At 35.6% G+C, this 20,987-nt stretch overlaps 1 protein-coding gene across 12 annotated transcripts in view; it reads left to right on the plus strand.

Moving 5' to 3' along the window:
- PDE1C (phosphodiesterase 1C) overlaps positions 1-20,987 on the plus strand; it is a 571,792-nt gene that overhangs the window by 509,387 nt on the left and 41,418 nt on the right. For 11 of the 12 annotated variants that reach the window (XM_017876413.1, XM_017876419.1, XM_017876421.1 and 8 more), the window contains one exon: positions 4,415-4,492. The exons of the other annotated variant lie outside the window; for it this stretch is intronic. In XM_017876413.1, the coding sequence (XP_017731902.1) occupies positions 4,415-4,492 (78 nt within the window). The remainder of the gene's footprint in view (positions 1-4,414; positions 4,493-20,987) is intronic. 12 annotated transcript variants of the gene reach the window in all.

Here is a 20,987-nt window from a genome sequence, read left to right on the forward strand (position 1 = left end):
GTGACAGACTGGATTAAGAAAATGTGGCACATATACACCATGGAATACTATGCAGCCATAAAAAAGGATGAGTTTGTGTCCTTTGTAGGGACATGGATGCAGCTGGAAACCATCATTCTCAGCAAACTATTGCAAGAACAGAAAACCAAACACCGCATGTTCTCACTCATAGGTGGGAACTGAACAATGAGATCACCTGGACTCAGGAAGGGGAACATCACACACCAGGGCCTATTATGGGGAGGGGGAAATGGGGAGGGATTGCATTGGGAGTTATACCTGATGTAAAGGACGAGTTGATGGGTGCAGCACACCAACATGGCACAAGTATACATATGTAACAAACCTGCACGTTATGCACATGTATCCTAGAACTTAAAATATATATAAAAAAAGAAATATCTTTCCCTTAGTAAAAGCAATAACAATAATACTACCATTTTATTGAATGCTTAACATGTATCAGACATTTTACTTGAGATTCTATCTACATTAAATCATGTAAAAGTTCTAACAACTCTGTGAGGTAGAAACACTCATTCCCACATTGTGGGTAGGAACATTGAGACTCAGATAAGTGAAATCACTTGTGTAAAGTCAAGCAACCATTGAGTAGAGATCTCAGGTTAAACTCTGATCTGCATGAGTCCCAATGCTCTGTTCTGTAACCAGCATGTATCTGTGGTTTGGTGCCTTCAGGGAGAGGGGCAATCAGAGAAATGTGGAAACTTAACTGCTGTTTATAAGAGACTTACAATATACTTATTCCAGGGATTGGCATGCTTTTTCTGTAAGGGACAAGATAGTAAGTATTTTAGGCTTTGCAGGAGGTAAGGTCTCTATTGCAACTACTCAACATTGCCATTTTAAAGCAGCCACAAATAATATGCAAACAGATGAGTTAGCCTGTTTTCCAATAAAACTTTATAGAAATTAAAGTTTGAATTCTATGTAATATTGTATGTCATAAAATATTTGTCTTCTTTTAACCATTTAAAAATGTAAAAGCCATTCTGAGTTTGTAGGTCATAAAAAAACCAGGCAGCGGGGCCAGGTTTGACCCATGGGCCATAGTTTGCCAACCCCAGGTCTAGTCAGTGGGAGAAACCAATAAATGCAAATAAGCCAGTCACAAGGAAAACTATGAATTCTGCCATAGGGAAACAAAGACCCAGAGAGGGCAGATGTGGAAATAATAATTCATTTTGAAGTTGGTTAAGGGGAAAACCTGAACGAAACAAAACAGGAACCTGAGTCAACGAGGCTGGCTTGATTTCACAAGTGTGCTTATTTCCTGAAATAAGCAACAGTCTACCATTTCCCTTAAAAAGTAAGCTGTAAATGAGAGGTGGAAAAAGAAATTAGTTTAGAGCAATAATAAGAAAGGCTAATGGTGGTTCGGGACTGTATTACAGCAGCCTAATTAAAATGATTTATAACTGCACAGAAAGTCTGTTCACTTACCCTTGTTTATTGAGTAACAACTCACATCAGTCATTACTCTAGATACAACCCATGGGAAATTACCTAATGGGTTTTCCTCAGGCAACATCATCAAACAAGCATGTGTCACTGTCCCGGCCCCCTTCTTTGTGGGGTGCCCAGGATATCTTCCAAGTTAGAGCTGAAGGATGTTGGTGAGGGGGGAGGTTCTCAAGGTTTGAACACCCATTGGCAGTCACAGGATCCTCTCATCTTTGTTCTTGTTGAGGTGACTTCCTCCCACAACCTCCCCATCCCTGGCTGAGAACAGGGACCATCATGGGCTGCTGGTTAGCAACCAGCGAAGGTAACCATCTCCATGACTTCCAGAAGACATCCTGGTGTTGCTGTAGCTGTGGGTAAAGCTCCAGTTCAGAGCAACCCAGAAGGCTTAAAAAGCATGCATTAAGAGTGTGGAGGCTCACTGAGGGAAGAAGGATCTAGAAGGAACTAGTTTGACTACAGGGCTTAAGATTCTTGAGTACATCTCTGGCTTCCTTAAAATAGGGAAAAGCCAGTATTTGGACTGTTTCATGGGACCTCTAAAGGATTTCTTCTCTTTTGGTGGTGGAAGAGGTGGTGACCATCTCCTCTACTTAAAATCCTCTGGTTTGGACCCTGGCCAGAGTAGACTCCTCTGCTACTCAATTCTTCCAGACAGTCTATATTAGTCTGTTTTCACACTGCTGATAAAGACATACCCAAGACTGGGTCGTTTATGAAGAAAAAGAGGCTTAATGGACTCACAGGTCCACGTGGCTGGGGAGGCTTCACAATCATGGTGGAAAGTGAAAGGCAAATCTTACATGGTGGTGGCAAGAAAGAATGAGAACCAAGCAAAAGCGGTTTTCCCTTATGAAGCCATCAGATCTCGTAAGACTTATTCATTACCACAAGAACAGTATGGGGGAAACTGCCTCCATGATTCAATTATCTTCCACTGGGTTCCTCCCACAACACATGGGAATTATGGGAGGTACAATTAAAGGTTAGATTTTGGTGGGGACACAGCCAAACCATATCACAGTCCCTCCCATTTCAGAATTAAGAATGAGTGGGAACCTGGAGAGTTTATTGACTTCTAGCTTAGCTTAGTATTTGTCAAATTCCATTGAAAGTATGTGGTTTGTAGAATATATCACAGCCCCAAATGGTCCTGAATCATCCTTAGATAATCATTTCTTTATAAATTCATAGGCCAAAGGCATTTAGAAATGGAAACAGTAAACAGAAGTCTGAAATCTAAAACTTGAGCTTCATAGAGAAGTTGCAAATACTATAGCTGAGGGCTTGGCAGTTTTGCTGCAAGAGGGAGATCCAGGTGCAAGGTTGGGGCAGATGTGAGTTCAGGGTGGGGTACGAAACCTGTGAGTCAGCAGTCCATACCCCTTGACATAGATGGAATGGCCTGTGTCTGTGCAACTGGCTACAGGAACCTGAAGAAAAAAACTCAAATTTGGAAAACATCCTCAATCATTTGGTGAGTGGTTTATTCAGCAAATTTTACAAATTGGACATTTAGCGAATGAATCTTTGATGAAGCTGTCTACTTTCAATAATAGTACCTTCATAATGGAGCTATTAGAAGATTTAATAAAATGATGCATGCAAAGCATTTAGCACACTGCCTGGCACAAATAAAGTAAACAAGAGTAAATCCTGCCCTTCATACACATTCCTTGGAGGTCCAGCTCACTCCAATTATTATTAGGATCTTTTGACTTCAGTAAGTACCAGTATTTGAGTGAGAATGTATTCTTGGTTTTATCCAGGCTGAAAAGAAAGCTTCCATTATTAAGACTGGTACGAAGATATCCAACACTTGAAAATAAGGCTGGGGGAAGAGGCCCCTGACCTTTCCATGTCATACTGGCATATTGTTGAACACATATGCCCAGGGATTATTACATTATTTTAGATAGGGGTGCAGCACTTTTTTAGTGTAAAGGACCAAATAGAAAATATTTCTGGCTTTGCCTGTCTCTTGGCAACTATTCAGTTCAGCTATTGCAGCATGAGAGCAGCCAAAGACAATATGTAAATGAATAAGTGTGGCCATGTTTCAAGAAAACTTTATTTGCCATAATCGGTGGTGGGCATCATTGACCCAGGGGCCTTAATTTGCTGACTGATGCTCTTGAAGAACATGACTGTGTTTAACTTTATTTACCATTTGATTCAAGCCTAGGTACTGTGAAGTTATATGCTAATTTATAGATTTTTGACTGAGAGAGAAGATAACCCCAAAAGTTATGGTTTTATTGCCCTGTAGAATATAACCAGTTTTGTCTCTAACTTAGCAAATGTATTTTCACATGTTTCTAAAATACCCATCAATACCCAGCTCCAGTATTCTTGGAACCTTTTTACTATTCCCTCATAAGTGGGTTAAATACATTTTTGACACGTGTTCTTTCTAAGGATAGCATTTTACAACTTTTACAAACTACACTTTGACAAGATCATTTATTAAAATACTATTTATAGCTCTGTTTTAGAATAATAACAACTGTATTGAGTGATATGCCTTCTAATTTATCCAATATGCCTATAAGATAGGTGTTAACATACCCATTTTGCAGATAAGAAAACTGAAGCACAGAGAAGTTAAATAGCTATTAATTGGTAGAACTTACAGTTAGCTCGGGTTTCTCCTCACTCCACAGCCTAACAGTACATTTTAACTGCTTCTGTTAGAAGATAAACACATAACTACAACTCTGTTTAACAAGAACTTTCAGTCTCAATTTCTGCATCACAATCCAATTTCCAGGACCTAACGTGATTACAAAAGATATTTACACTCAGACACATACACTCTCGTGACTATAAAATTATGCTGTACTTTTTAAAACCTTGACAGGTTTAAAGATGCTTATAACACCCCCCTCAGCTGTATACATATACTGTTTGTCATGTTTATTACTTTCAGGTGACTTGAAAGATGGTAAAAATAAGACAGACAAGAAGGATCACTCTAACATCGGAAATGATTCAAAGAAAACAGATGGTAAGAGTATTATTCTCATTACATTTTTCCATAAAATGTGCAGTTTAATGAAAGCTTGTTAGAATCATACCCAAAATTGAAATAGTGGTTGTGAATGTATTCTTACATCCTGAAAAAACCCTTCACTATATTTAAAGAGTACTATTATACCTTTATCAATAATTTATAAATTATTGCTGTATATCTTCCCCTTCACCACACTTTCTCCATCACAAATGTTTTCTATACTCTTTCTTTTCCTGCTTGCCATTTTTCATCTTAAACATTATAAAAAGTTTATTTTGGACTTGCTGATCAGACAGCTGGAATGGAGTATCATATACTGCTAATGTATTTATAAGTTTTTGATGGGGAATTATGCAGCATAAATAAGAAATGTTTCATGTTTTATGTTTTCACTTTTTTCCCCGAACTAGTTCTTATTTTTACTTAAAACAAAGACAAAAACGGGTCTGTATAGTGCTAATGTTGGGAGGCAGTATACATGGTTGTAAAATACAGTTTTGCCAGCAAGAACAAGTCCTAAAGGCAATGACAATGCAAAACGCAAGCATAAACAACATTTCACTCTTTCTAAAACCTTAAAGTTCAAATTATATTACCCTTCACACTTTGAACTATAAGATTGAGACACCTGCCCTGGCCTTTTACATAAACTTCATTGTTTCAGCTATCACACAGGTTCATTACTATTTATCCCCTCATACACAGACATTATATTAAGCTAAAAATGAAAGTTTCCACAGAGTGGTTTTTGATAGCATCCCAAACTCTCTAAATCTTACGTCCCTGGAGACATCATATTTGATGCTAAACTCTTCTTTGAATCATTTGGTTAGAATACCTTTGAATAACAAATGCTGGGTAACCAGGTGGAAGAGTAAGAAGAAATTGGAGCATAACTCTTTGCACATCTATTATAAAGGAAGCAACCCCTTTAGCTTTCTGCCCTAAGCCATTATGACATGCTGTTTTTGCTTACATGCATGAAAACAGTTCTCAAACTTTTCTAAAAGATAATGCAAATAATTAACTCCAGGTGTCTTATTACGTAATACCTGGGAATACATACCTGCAATTTTTTTTTTTACCAATGTGCTTATGCAAATGGAAATCACTTATCTAATGAGTGTACCCTTCTTGAATAATTGTGACTAAGAAGTAAATTACACCGAATAAAATAGAATTTAGAATGACAGTCTTTGAGCCAGACTCTATTATAGGTAAGTACAGACTCTATTTGTTTAAATACCAGAAGCTCTTTGCCAGCCATCAATACCAAATCAAGGCATCCAAAGCCAGAAAATGTACAGTGGAGGAACGGTGTCAACTTCAAACCCAGAACCCAGACACTGTCTCCATCCTGTATCCAACTATTGGCCCACAGCTTCCTGTTAAATTTCTATAGCATAAAAGCCCAGAATAAATCAAGTCCCAAATTTTTCATATGCAGTTTTGAATCTTGTTGCATTTATATATTGTGGTACAAACATCTACTATAATGATGTCATATGGGCGCTGTGGATTACATTTTATCATCTTCATAAAGCCGTTTTAACTGTGCCCTTTTTAACTGAATCATACCCAAGTATTTAAAAGAATTAAACTGTTTTTTTGGGGGGGGAAGGGGGGAAGTGATAAAATATATTTTATGTTCTATTGTGCAAATAAGTGTAAAGTTTGGTTGTTTAATGAGCAGGATTCTTGATCTCATGGGGCAGTAAGCAGACTGCAATAAATAAAAGAGACATTTTTTAATGTCTATCTCTGTTTCCTCCATAGCCTGTTCTTCCACTTCCTCAAGCAGGTCCTGGTGTGTCTGTATACTTGGAAGTTTGCACACAAACATAATCATGAACAACTTTGCATTTTATATTCATTGATGGACTAATATGACATAATTACTGCTTTGGTATCAATAGAACTTAGAGCACTGAGTTTCACTGAGTTGCACTATTTTAGTCCAAAACCTTTAACAGAACTAAAGCTAATTCTTGGTGTCAGGAAGTGGAAAACAATTGATGAGTCCCACCTACCCTTTTCTTTTTGGTCATTAAAGCTCTCTACTTCAGAAAAATTTGAAAAGGAAATATGTAGATCAGTAGATATATTGATTGCTTTTAAAACTATGTGGAAACAACCAGATACATTTTGAACATTTCTTTTGGATCCTATTATGTCTGATAATGAGTGGGAGTCAATTTAACAATTTTTAATGTCCCTACCCCTAGACCAATCCGTGGGAACCACTGGTGACTAGTTCTCTTTAATATTTGAGAGGGAGTATCTGGGTATAATTCATGCCCAGTGTGAACACTGAGAGAGAAACCCAGTGGAAACTGGATCACAGTTGGTTATTCCCAAACTCCCATGAGCCAGGGCATGCACAGAGGGAAGCAGTATGTGCTGAAAGGTAAATTACATCCTGGCATAATGAACACATTGCAGCTGTACATTATCTCTGTAAGTCTACTGCAGTACTATTTAGTACCTTGCAGCAGTAATTTTCTAACTGACTTCAAAGAATGGATGTCCTTTGAAAGTACCTTACTTACCCCTAGGGAGAAATGTATTGACATAAAAAGATCTAGGTCTCCGAGCCAAGATTCTAATTATGCTTTAACTTTTCCATTGGTATTGGAAGACTTGTGGGGTGCCACACAAATGTATTCTTTTCAGTGCATTTTTAGCCATGTTTGTAATAGCTTAACCTCATGGAGTTGCTGTACTTTATTATAGCTATCCTGAAATACAAATTTGCCCTTAACTTTACTTGATCACATTAACAGAGAAATAAGAGATAGCCATATTTTGTGCCTCTCAAACAACAGATAATGATTAGGCCCTGCGTGGTTATGAACCAAGTCTTAGGGAGAGAATTCAGCAGGAGTTTCTCCTTTATTGAATATTCTGGGAACTTGAATGTTTATGGATGGTCTCACGAAACTGAAAAGTGAGTTATGAAGAGTGGAAAGGGTAGTCAAAAGACAGTCTATGAATGTCTGCTTTTGCCAAAGAGATGTAACAAGAACTGAATTTACCCTCCCACCTGAAACAACCCAAAATCCCAGACAACATATGTGGAAGAGTGCTTTTTAAGATAACAGACATCAGGAAATGGAGAACAGTGATCTTTGAGAGCCAGGAAATAAATGAAATGAGTCCTACAATTGTCTCAGCTTACTGCCTTGAGAGGACTTCCAGGCAGCATAGAGAGGAGTGACATAGGCACATCTCAGTGACTCTCTGAGTTGAGAATTTGGATAAAAATCAGGGAGACTAAGATGGCTTTAGTTAACAGAATAAAATACTGGAGAGAAGAGGATTACAGAGAGTTAAACTCCAGAGATCTGAAAAATATAAGAGTACAGTACTACTAAAGTTTCACTTTCTGTGGTTTCAATTACCCATAGCCAACTGTGGTCTGAAAATATTAAGTGGAAAATTCCAGAAATCAACAATTATAAGTTTTAAATTGCACACCATTTTGAGAATGTGATGAAATCTCATGCCGTCCTGCTTGTATTAGTCCATTCTCAGGCTGCTAATAAAGACATACCCCAAAGCAGGTAATTTATAAAGGAAAGAGAAGTTTAACAGACTCATGGTTCCACATGGTTGAGGAGGCCTCACAGTCATGGTGGAAGGCAAAGGAGAAGCAAAGATACATCTTACATGGTGGCAGACAAGAAAGCGTGTGCAGGGAACTGCCCATTATAAAATCATTATATCTTGTAAGACTTATTTACTGTCATGAGAAAAACTCACCCCTATAATGCAATTACCTCCCAACGGGTCCCTCCCATGACACGTGGGAGTTATGGGAGCTCTGATTCAAAATGAGATTTGAGTGGGAACACAGGCAACCGTATCACTGCTCTATTCCACCTAGGATGTGAATAATCTCTTTGGCCAGCATTATCCACACTCTACTGGCTGTACTTGCCACCCGCCTGTCACTTAGTAGCTGTCTTGTTTATCAGATTGACTGTTGAAGTATCACAGTGCTTGCAATTAAGTACCTTTATATTACTTAACAATGGCTCCAAAGCATAAGAATGGAGATTTTGGCAATTCAGATATGCCAAGGAGAAGCCACAAAGTACTTCCTTTAAGTAAAAAGATGAAAGTTCTTGACTTAATAAGGAAAGGAAAAAAAAGTTTATGCTGAGGCTGTTAAGATCTATGCTAAGAATGAAATATTCTATCAGTGAAATTGTGAAGAAGAAAAAAGAAATGTATGTGTAATACATATAGGGTTCAGTACTATCTGAGGTTTTAGGCATCCACTGGGAGTCTTAGAAAATATCCTCTGTGTGTAAAGGGAAACTACTACACTGAGCAACCATGCAATGAGGAAACTACCTGAGGCCAGAACAGAACCATCCAAGAGGATTAGAGGGAACAGTCGTGATGTTCACAGAAGTCAGGGAAAAGTGCCTGTTCCCACTAGCCAGATTTAAATATTCATTATTTAAAGAAAATTAGGTAAAAGACTCATATTTGTCTTGCTTTAGTCATGGGGAATAATTAGCTGTAGCCTATATGCTGCTCTGGTTCTATCTATCAATCTTAAAAGCAAGACATAAAAGGGATCAAAGTGTCTCCAAGTAATTTAACTGCATCCCAGAATAAAACTCAAGGATATATATAGAGAGTACAAAAATATCAAGCACCCAACAAGGTGAAATTCACAATGTTTGGCATCCAATAAAAAATTACCAGGCATGCAAAGCAACACTACCCACAATAAAGAAAAAGCCCAACCAATTGAAACCAACCCAGAACTGAAGCAGATGTTAGAATTAGCAGACAAATACATAAAAGCAGTTCCTATAAGTGTAGCCCATATGTTCAGAAGTAGAGATATGGAAGATTTTTTTTTAAAGACTAAAAGCAAACTTCTAAATATGAAAACTACAATATCTGATATGAGAAATGCAATAGATGGTATTGACAGAATAACATTAGATGAGATTAATGGTAAATAAAGTGGGTGGAATTAGACTTTGGAGAGGAAAAGAGTAGCAAAACGATAGCAGTAAAAACTACTCAAAAGGAAATAGATAAAAAGAATAAAAACAGAATTGTAGGACAGCTTCAAGTAGCCTAATAAATGTGTATTTGGAATCCCCAGGTAGAGGAGAGAGGAGGAAAATATTTGAAAACCAGGGGCTATAATTTTGCCAGATGATGGAAACTATAAATCCACAGATTCAAGAAGCTCAACACATTTCAAGCACAGGGAATATAAGGAAAATTATACAAAAGCATACTATAATCAGATTGCTCAAAACCAGTGATGAAGAGAAAATTTAAAACTGCCAGAGAAAAATTACACATATGTACAGATAAACAAATGTAAGGATGACAGTAGATTTCTTGTGAGGAATAATGCAAATGAGAAGACAGCGGAACTAAATTTTTAAATTAATGAAAGGAACAAAAGTCAACAAAGAATTCTGTGCCTAGCAAAAAATGTTTTTCAGAAACCAAGATGTAATTAAGTTTTCATTAGACATACAAAAACTTAATGAATTCATCACCAGTAGACCCACCATGCAAGAAATTTTAAGGAAAGGCAGAAGGATAATTATGCTGTATGAAAATATGGATCTGTACAAAAGAATGAAGAGCATTAAAAATGGCAACTACATGGATAAATATATATGATTTTTCTAACTTATCTTAATGATAATTGACTAGGCAAACAAAATAATATAAATGTACTGTTTAGTTTATAACATATACAAAAATAAAATGTATGACTACAGTAGCAAAAAGTCCAGTAGGGGAGAAATGGGATATCTACTATAAGGTTCAGTATCACACATGAGGTGTTATAAAAATCACTGGAAGATAGATTGAGGTAAATTAAGAGAATATATATTATAAACTCTAATGCAATCACTAAAACAACAAAAGAAAGATATATAGCTGATTAGCCAACAACAGATAAAATGGAATCCTAAAATAATTAATCCAAAACAAGGTAGAAAAACAGTAAGAAGGGAACAAAGAGCAGGTGAGAGAAATAGAAAACAAATAGGAAGACTATAGAATTAAAACAAAGCAAATCAGTTATCACATTAAATATAAATGACTTAAACACCTTAATTAAAAGGCAGAGATTGTGAGATTGTAATATTCAAATATATTATGCCTTTATACAAAAAGACACAAATATAAAATTCCTGACTTCATCACTATCAAATATATTAATGCAACAAAATTACACATATACCACATAAACGTATACAAATAAAAACAAAAACAATCAAGAAAGGACACAAATAGCACGAAAGTAAAAGGTTGTAAATTGGGATACTGTCTTAACACTAATCAAAAGAAAGCCTGGGTGGCTATATTAATATATGACAAAGTAGATATCAGAACAAAGACAGGAATAAATAAGTTTCAGCAATCAAGAAGTTCATTTTATAATGATAATGTTGTCCATTTATCAAGATAATATAATCATTTTTTACATTTCTACACCAAATACTTGAAACAAACTGCAAAACCGTTTTTAATTCACAATTTATTTGGAGACATTAATATGTCTTTCTCAATAATAGACTAAGTAGATATGAAAATCAGCAAGGAAACAAAGACTTGTACAATGCTGTCAATCAACTTGACATAATTGACATTCCTAGAATGCCCAACCATAGAGGAATACGCATCCTTTTCAAGTGCATACAGAATATTTAGAAAGATAGACTATATTCTGGAAGAACAAATTAGTCCCAATAAATTCAAAAGGATTCAAGGCAAACAAATATGTTCATGGACCACAATAGAATTAAATTGAAAGGATGTTCGTATTATGTTATAATTCTTTTAATATCTTTAGAAGTTTTAATAATGTTATCACTCTCATTTTTGATATGTGTAGTTTGTGTTTTCTCTCTTTTTCCCTGATCTGTATGGCTAGAGGTTAATATATTTTATTAATCACCACCATTGATATTTTCTGTTGTTTTTCTGTTTTCTATATTATTAATATCCATCTTTATTATTTCCTTTCTTCTGCATTCACTGGTTATACGGACCCTGAGGGCATCGTCAGTTTTCTTATCAACATGGACACCTGTGTTTCCGTTTTCTCGTCTCAAGGAATCATACTCACATTATTCTTTTTTCCAAACACATTTACTTTGTCTCATTCTTATAGTTTCTTACAGTGAAAGTCATGGTTACTGATTTGAGATTTTTTTTCTTTTTCTGATATAGGCATTTCATGATATAGATTTTCTTAAGTACTGTGTTAGCATCATGATCCAAACTCTGATATGCTGCATTTTCTTTCACATTCAGCTCAAAATACTTTCTAATTTCCACTTGGAATCTACATTGACCTAAGAGTTATTTAGAAGTGTAATGTTTAATTTCCAAATATTTGGGGATTTTCCAGAGGCAGGTAACATGTAAGTTCTTCCCATGTTGATCTATAGGTTCATTACAATCTCAATTAAAATCCTAGTATGTTTTTTTGGTAGAAATTGACAAGATGATTCTAAAATTCATATAGAAATACAAAGCATCCAGAATAGACAAGGCAACTTTGAAAAAGGAAAAAGTTGGAGGACTACACAGAAGGTTTGATTACAAGACTTATTATAAAGCTACGGTAATTCAGGCAGCATGGTATTGGCATCAACACTGACAAAGAAGTCAACAGAATAGCTTAGATAGTCCAAAAATGTATCTACATGTGTATGGACAATTTATTTTTAATAAAGGGCAAAGAAAATTCCAAGGGAAAATGATAGTCATCAACAAATGATGATGAAATGCTTGAATATCGTATGCAAAATGATGAATTTCTAACTATACTTTACATCATATACAAGCATCATCTCAAAATTTACCATAAACCTAAATGTAAATTGTAAAACTATCAGTTTCTAGTTAAGAAAATGTAAGAGAAACTCTTTTTGATCTTGGGTTAAGCAAAGATTTATTAGGCATGATCACAAAAGTACAAACCATAAAAAACAAATTGATAAATTATGCTTTATCAAAATTTTAAACTTCTTTTCTTCAAAAGCCTCTATTTGGAGAATAAAAAGGCAATTCACATTCTTGGAGGATATTTGCAAAGCATATATTTGTTAAACAACTGATTCATTAAATATAGATACTCAGTATTAAATAATAAGAAAACAACGCAATTAAAAACATACAAAAAAATTGAACAAACATTTCACTAGATAAGATATACAAGTAGCAAATAAGCACATTAAAAGATCCTTGACATCATTAGGGATGTGAAAATTAAAAGCCAAATTTAAAACCTATTAAAATAAAACAAAGCTTATATGAGGGGATATGTATATTACATCCACATAATAATTTCTTAGCTCTGCATTTCACTGTGGCTGTCAGGACACAGCTTTGTCAGTTTGTTTTCTCAGTGAGGAAATTGTATTTCTTACAACCATTCTTTCTGAATATTTCTCAAGATATTCATATTCTCCTATTTAGGATCTTAGTACAGAAAAAAATGGAGGAGGCAGTGTAGCCAGTATTCTTGTTAGTTTGCATAGAACAAATAACTATGATCAAAAGGGTTGTTGTGTACATTATAGGAATTTGCCTCTAATCATATCTAAATTATATAATTCTTCACAAGGCTGTTATCTCATGACCTTGACTTGCTACATGGCTCAGAGGGGTCACCTGAAGAAATGTATGTGTTTTTTCTGTTTTTTTTTTTCCTAATTTTTTAACAATAGATGATTCCTAACAAGTTAGTTTGAAATAGAGTACATAAATAAATTTGGAATAGATAACTCTGAGCTTTTAAGATATCTTTTGTTCTATTTGAATTGATTTGCCAAGCCATCAATAAAAACGGCAGTAGGATACAACTTAACACTTGAGTTGTACTTAATTTTCATCATGTTCATATTTTTTAAAATGTTTGTTAGTTACCTCTAGGGTGAGGCATCATGACCTGCTCTTCGATGAAGCTGGTAGTGAAAGATAGAGGGGGCCTGTACAGATGTGGAGGTGTGCCCTGCTTTGCAGATCTGGGGAGAAAAGAGTCAGGCAGCAGGCTGTGGGTAGAACTGAGACACATGTATGTCTTTACTAGAGATTGTTTCTGTCTTAGGTTCATTTCCAGAGATTTGAGAAACAATAAATGCTTTGTCACATGACCATTATTCAGGAGGTGTGCATTCACTGGTTATACGGACCCTGAGGGCATCGTCAGTTTTCTTATCGACATGGAATAGACCTGTGTTTGAGTTTTCTCATCTCAAGGAATCATACTCACATTATTCTTTTTTCCAAAAACAATGTCCCCATACTACTTAGGATGATGGTTTTGGACTGTCTTTATATGCCAGAATAAAGAACTGCCCTATTTTAGATACCTCAAAACCTTCCTTTTGGTTGATGTTTCATTTTATCACCTTAGTTTTCCAATCTCTGCTATTTCTTCTTATAGGGCTTTGTGTTATCACTTGTTGACACTGGCTATGCATTGGTCCATGCAGAGCCATAGCAACACTTGAACACACTTACTTGTCTTCAGCACACTCATATTTGAATTAATCTTATACCCCCTAGATGTAGAAGATGTTATGGAGAGTTTTGTAATTCTTTTAATATTTTTCCCAATTGCTGAAAGATCTATTTCTTTCTAAGGAACTATTGATGTGATTTTTGACAAAATTCTAATGGATTTACCATTCTTAGAGGATGGTGGTCTTAGTGACCATTTTTGTTCAGACTTCTACCCTAGTTTATGTTGCATCACTACACGTAATAGAAAATGTTTGGCATTTTGATAATTCTTGACGTAGGACTTTTTAGTGAAATTTACTTTGCCATTCATTATTTTATTATTTATATAAGAATGGTCTCATTTGGGAAACACAAAATTCCTTCATCTGGAAGCTTAGGGGATATGTGATGATTAGAAAGAGAGGCTTGCTGATTAGCTAGAAGAGCTCTACACAATGGCAGAACAAGGAATTCCATATTGACAGTAAAGGAAGAGTTGATTATGCTGGAGAGGATTTGTTGACACTGAAATGAATACTTGTGACCAGTGCATAGTTTTGACTGACAGTTTACTGATGTACAATGTGAAATATATACTGCACATACACTGGAATCCTCATATCAGCTGGCCAGTTGGTGGTTTCTTCTTGAAGGAAAACCTACTTGAAAAGTCAAATTGTATCAGAAGGTTGCTGCTGAACTGAACATGTAAGGGGACTTTGTTGATGAATTGTGATCTTAAGATAGAATATCTTGAAATCTGTTTCTATCATTGGGACAGACCTGCCACGAAGAGTGAATATGGGTCATCTTGCATGTTCTATATCCTGACAGTGCAAGAGGCACCCCACTATGGCACCCCTTTTCTTGCCTGTTTTTCAGCCACACATTAATTCAGCCATCAGATGTGTTAATATCTTGGAGTAGATTATTATTCTTGTTCACTTTCAGTCATCTTTGATTGCTTTTCTGGGCCTTAATCTTGACAATACTTCATAGTTTTTAAGGTAGATGTTCTCGATTTTTTTTCTCATTATTTTTTGTCCACTTTAGACTACCAGATTTTCACTGGCTCTACACCCCTCTGAAGGTGTGCCCAGATCATGTGATGTGTGAAATAGGCCAAGGAATGTGAACTGGGAAGACAAGCTGTTACCCTGTCCTTTTCTCTCACACCCAAGACAGTGTTGCCATAGCAGTAACTTTGAATCTCTTCTCCTTACCTTAAAAATTAACCCTTTGTAACTCCAGTGCTTAACTGTTTTTAGAAATGAATCATTTGTAATATACTTCTCTAGTGGTCATGCCACTGAAGTCAAAATCCGCTAATTTGCGGCAGTTTCTGCATATAGTTAATCCCATCCTTCAGGTTTTAAACTTGTTTCTGTCTCAAAGATAATATTTCTTAGTTCTGGGAAGGTATCCTGCAGCTTTATATTGACAAAAAGTGGACATTTCTTTAATGAAGGAATTGCTTTCAACATGAGAATCCAGCGTCCGTGTAGGTTATTTTTCATGAGCAAAGAGGGACCAAATGTCTGGAGTGCTTTGGGTTCCAATTAAGTCATCATAAGAACACAAATTCTGACTAATATCCCATTTCCCTTAGCCATTTGTCCATGAAAACTCCTGTGGACCATTTACTTCACATATTTATGTCATGTGGAACATCAATAGTAAGGAAATGCTATGGTTTAGCATGTCTTTTCTAAAGCATTTACAACCTTATTTTCTCAAGTAGTTTGACAAATATCTCAACTCTCCACTCCAATGCCCCTGTCCAAGGAAAACAACAAAGAGTCAATAAATGGAGGAGAGAATTGTAATATTATTTTAGGTGTCTGTTATTCTCATGAATCTGGTTAAAACTTCACTAATTAAACTGTAAAAGGTTTTTTTGATTAAACATTTTGATTTAGATACTTCACTGTCATTTTCTACTTAATTTTGGAAGCTGTGCTGTAGGTTGCCCCAACAACAAGAGCCATTGTGAATTCAGTGATGCTTACACCCAACATAATTGGGTTTTTTTATGGATTTGGGAAAATCTTTTAACCAATCCATAATATGTGAGTGGGAAGTGGCCAAACGGGGTTAGCCTGAAAAAGCACCTTGTTCATTTTTTGCTATGGACTTCTGCTCTTGGGAGCATGAAAGTACAAAGCCTATTACTTACTCATGGTTCTAGCATTTCATCTGAGTCATAGTGAATCAGAACAGTTAGCGCTTTTGCTTATAAACATCCATTTCAAATCAATGCATTTTTTATATACTTTCAGGTTCAGTGAATGTCCTTGTGCTTTTCAAGGATGGTAGATAATGAATATAAAGGAATTATGAAGGAACAAGATGGCAGGTGACTACCATTGTCCTCTTGTAGATTTTTGTGTCTTGAAATTCACGTTTGTAGTATACAAACGTGATACATATGGTATGTGAATCATATATGATATATCTGATATATGATGCATATATGACACATAACGTAAAATATATTTATATATCATATATACAATATATTCCCTATATATTATACCCTATATAATATATAACCTATATGATAAACTATATTACATATATCTTAAATCATATATACATATATGCATGTGTCCCTGTCCAAGGAAAACAACGAAAAATCCATAGAGAAGAGAATTGTAATATTATTTTTTGGTGTCTGTCATTCTCATGCATCTAGCTAAAACTTCACTAATTAAACTCTAAAAGGTTTTTTGGTTAAACATTTTGATCTAGATACTTCACTGTCATTTTCTACTTAATTTTGGAAGCTGTGCTGTAGGTTGAACCAACAACAAGAGTTATTGTGAATTCAGCGATGCTTAAATCCAACATAATTGGGTTTTTTTTTCCAATGGACTGAGGGAAAATCTATTAACAAATCCATAATATGTGGATTATATTAATATTATATATTATACAATATATGAGATTGATGGGTTTAAATAAATTGTGTTGTACTAAGGGAAACTTCTAACATCAATTCTTATTTTTTATATAGGTGTTTAGATCCCAGTCTCTTAGCAAATAACTACATATTAGAAATATCAAATAAAAGTATATAGTGAACTCTTTGTTAATGATAAAATTAGACTTTCTGAACAACTTTTCACTTGCAGTTATTGCTACATAAGCTTTCATTGTTTCACTCTGTCTTCTAGATACTCTGTGGAACTATTAATGTACCACTGTATTTGTAAAGGAATCTGGTTTAACAGAGGGAATTAGAATTTTGTAACTACTGGGCAAGATGTGATTTTTCTTTTTTCCTTAATACTGATGTTTAGGATGTTTAAAATAAAACTTAGTAATCATGAAATCAATATTTTCTCCTAGAAAAATGATATTTTGTCAGATTCTGTGCAAGGGATTTGAGAAACACAAGTAACAATACATTTGCCAAAAGAAACTCTATTAACATTATAAAAATTATTTAAAATAACAGGTACCTTTGAAGTAAATATGTGCCAAAGGCAGAACCTAACACTGTCTACATTGGTAATGTCATTTCTTGTCTAGACACCCACATGCTCAAAAAAGCTATTAAAATGCAATATTCAGCAAGTATTCAAGCTTCCCCCCTTCGCATTTTTTCTTAGCATTCTCCACTGATGGGCACCCTGTTCTCTGAGTGACGAGATCTACGTTTCTTAAGTATTAGCCCCCTACAATATATGCTATTTTTATTCTATGCCCTGGAGCCATAGTGAAAACATGAGAAAATGTTTGTTTTTCTCGTTCATTTAGAATCTTTTCTGCTTTTCCTGAACTAATAAAATTGAGAAAAAAGTGAAGAGTAGTCAGAATGTTTCAGGTCTAAAATCCAAGCCTCACTTACTTGATCTGAAGCACTTTCTTTATGGTCTTTGGCTTCTTCCTGACTTCACAGATTCAAAGACTGATCAGAAACAAAACTCTTTTGCGCAGACATGGGTGCTTACCTGTACCCTCACCTGCACCTCTGTGAATCAGGGATGTTGACTTACCATCAGAGGAGTTGTAGGAGTTACATATGCCTGACTTTTACTTGTCTGCTAAAAGTGGGCCAGGCCTTGGGGGCATTTAGAGAGTTCAGTGTTTTAATCGTTTTCTTTGTGTTAATGTGCTACATTCTTAAAACAGAGCATGAGAGCAGTAAGATACCTTGGGCAGTGTGGGACAGAAGAACAGAGACAGTTGTTCACATATTTTATGTTTGGAAAGAAAGACCATGCTAAATGAAAGAGAGAAAGCAACAAGGGTAGAGAGGAAGAGTTTAACATCATTGTTATTTTCAGTGGTAGCGCAGATGCAATGGAGCAAAAGGAAAGACAAAGAGGGAAAGGGTTGGACTTAAGAACTATTAGGTTGCTGCAAAGTAGATGTGGTTTTTGCCATTAAAAGTAATGGTAAAGACCACAATTACTTTTGCACTAACCTAACCGTTCCCTTCTTGTACTGTTTTTATTCTGTGTTTGATCTGTGTGTTTGGATCAAATGGGTAAATTTTAGGAGTTAATGACATAGGCAAGGTTTTAAGAAGTTACATTCCCACAAATGTCATCTGTCTGTCTGTCTATGTATGTATGTATGTATGTATCTATCTATTTATCTATCTATCTATCTATCTATCTATCTATCTATCTATCTATCTATCTGGTTTATCTATCTATGTGTCTGTCTATCTGTCCTTCTGTTTTATTTTTCTGTGCTGGAATAATACATGATGAGAGGATTTTGTCTTAGCAGAGCTGTAGCATGGATATTATTTGTAGTGAAAATTCATTTAGAATAATCCTATTATAATCATATGCTCTATTGTTTAGGGCAAGGAGAAAGCAGGCACATGTTGAAAATAACCCTTTAAAATAGCTGTCATGTACTTGTGACCTAGGACACTTAAATCCATACCTGGATAAAGCCTAACAGATAACTCTAAAATTGTTTTTTCTTAGTGTTTTCTTCTTATTTAAAAAAAAAAAAAAAAGGACCCATTCATATGTCCAATAGAAGTCTTACATGACATTTAAAATTGGTTATGGTTTCTCTACACTTATTATTCATTTTTTTTTTCTATTTAGAGTTTTATAACTTGTCAGGTGAGTGCTGTACCACTTTGCTGTTTTTGTAGAAAGTCGACTCCATAGGGAGGCAGCTACGGTACAGAGTTCCTAGGACCTGAAAATCTGGTTTTGAATCCCAGCTCTCTCTTCAGCCAAGTCAGCTTACTTTTTTGAGTTTAGGTTATAGTTGAATCAGGCTGAAACATCAAATCCAAGAAAAATGGAAGAGAAATACATTTAAAATATTTTTTAAGCCCAGTGACAAATTATTATGAGGGCTGCCTCATTGACACTCCATTTGTGATCCAGGAATAAACATTGTAATGGATAAACACATTTTTAGAATCAAGTCATGTTAACTTGAACTTCAATCTTCTTCTAAAACTAATTATCTTTAAATCACCTGGTTTTAAGACCTATATCCAGCATCTGCACTTACCTGTGGGAGTAGCATGGTACCATAAATAAGGCCACATTGTTTTAAGTCCATCTCCCAATTTTCTAAATGAAGTTGCTGAAACATGATTGTGTGCTCCCATAGACTAAATACATTTCTGTGAATTCATATACCATGTATTTGCACTTCAGGATTTAAAGTCCTCACAGCTTTACCTTGTGAGATATAAAAAGTCTTGGGTAAAAGGACAAGCACTTAAATATATTTTCTTGAATTATTCCAAGATGTGGCAAGAAAGTTTTCATTTCAATTCATCAGTCACTCTTAAAAAAGTGGAAGGATTTAACTACTTTTTGTGGCCTTCAAAAAGTCATGCATCCCAGTTACACACAGAGTGGCCTATTAACACTTTGTCTTCAGGGTCCTCATTTTCATATACTTTGTAGTCTTGCTGATGCTTACTTAATTTCAGTTGATATTGAAAACAAATACATAAAACCAAAACACAATGAAAGACAGGATGTGGAGTGAAAAGAGGACCAGGCCTGATTTACAAACCATGTCAAAGCTGCCTGGATAGCAGGTGCTCCTTCTCTGTGAGATTAGCTCCGTAGAAAGCCATCCATAATTGAGCTTCTTCATAGGGAATGTAAATATTTTGATATATCATACCTTACTATTGAATAAAATATATAATTAGGGTGTTTATTATTTTCTTTTAAATTTTCGTTTCATGCTGTGAAAGTCAAAATTAGAAAACAGGTGGAGGGAAACCTCCTATTCATCACCAAACCTTATCAGTCCCATCCTCCTCATGCTTATTCAATTCTCTTCTTTTTCATTAAAAAAAATTGTCGAGCATATACTATGTGTCAGGCATTGCACTACATGCAAGAAGTGTTATAAACAGGTATTTTCCCTGTTCTCAAAGAGTCAGCAGTCTGGGTTGGAACATTATTTTGCAGATAGCTATGACATAGGACCTTAGGGTATTTCTTAAGTGCCTTAAGAAATTCACAAACAGAAGTGCTTTTAGAGGGCATATGTTTGGGAAGGCCAGGAATGATCACACAGGTCAGCAGGTCACAGACCCAGCTATAGAACATATGCTTCTTGTTCTTTTATTGCTGGTTGTATTTAATGACAATGAACACAGGCACAGCTTAAACACACAAACTTCTTTTATTCACCCTTTCCCTTCACCCCTTGACCCAAAGCTGGAGGGGAGGATGGAGATCCACAGCCAGATGGAACACTCCACCTTCTCACCCATAAGCAGTGATTAGAAATGGAGGAATATCTCCTTTTAACAGCCTTTGGATTTCATTAAGACCCTAGATAGACCTCTTTCCATCTCTGGGACCCAGCAGTCTGGACCATGGGTCTCTGCTAACCCAGTCTGCAGGAGGTGCATCACTCTCCTTGTTGGCCAGGTGGGGCTTACTGAGTTAAATAGTGGTCCTTATCAGCTGTCCCCAGCTATCTGTCTCTAGCTTCCTTCCAACCAATGGGTCTGTTACTA

This window comes from Rhinopithecus bieti, unplaced genomic scaffold, assembly GCF_001698545.2.
Source record: "Rhinopithecus bieti isolate Rb0 unplaced genomic scaffold, ASM169854v2 scaffold_10015, whole genome shotgun sequence".
NCBI lineage: Eukaryota > Metazoa > Chordata > Mammalia > Primates > Cercopithecidae > Rhinopithecus > Rhinopithecus bieti.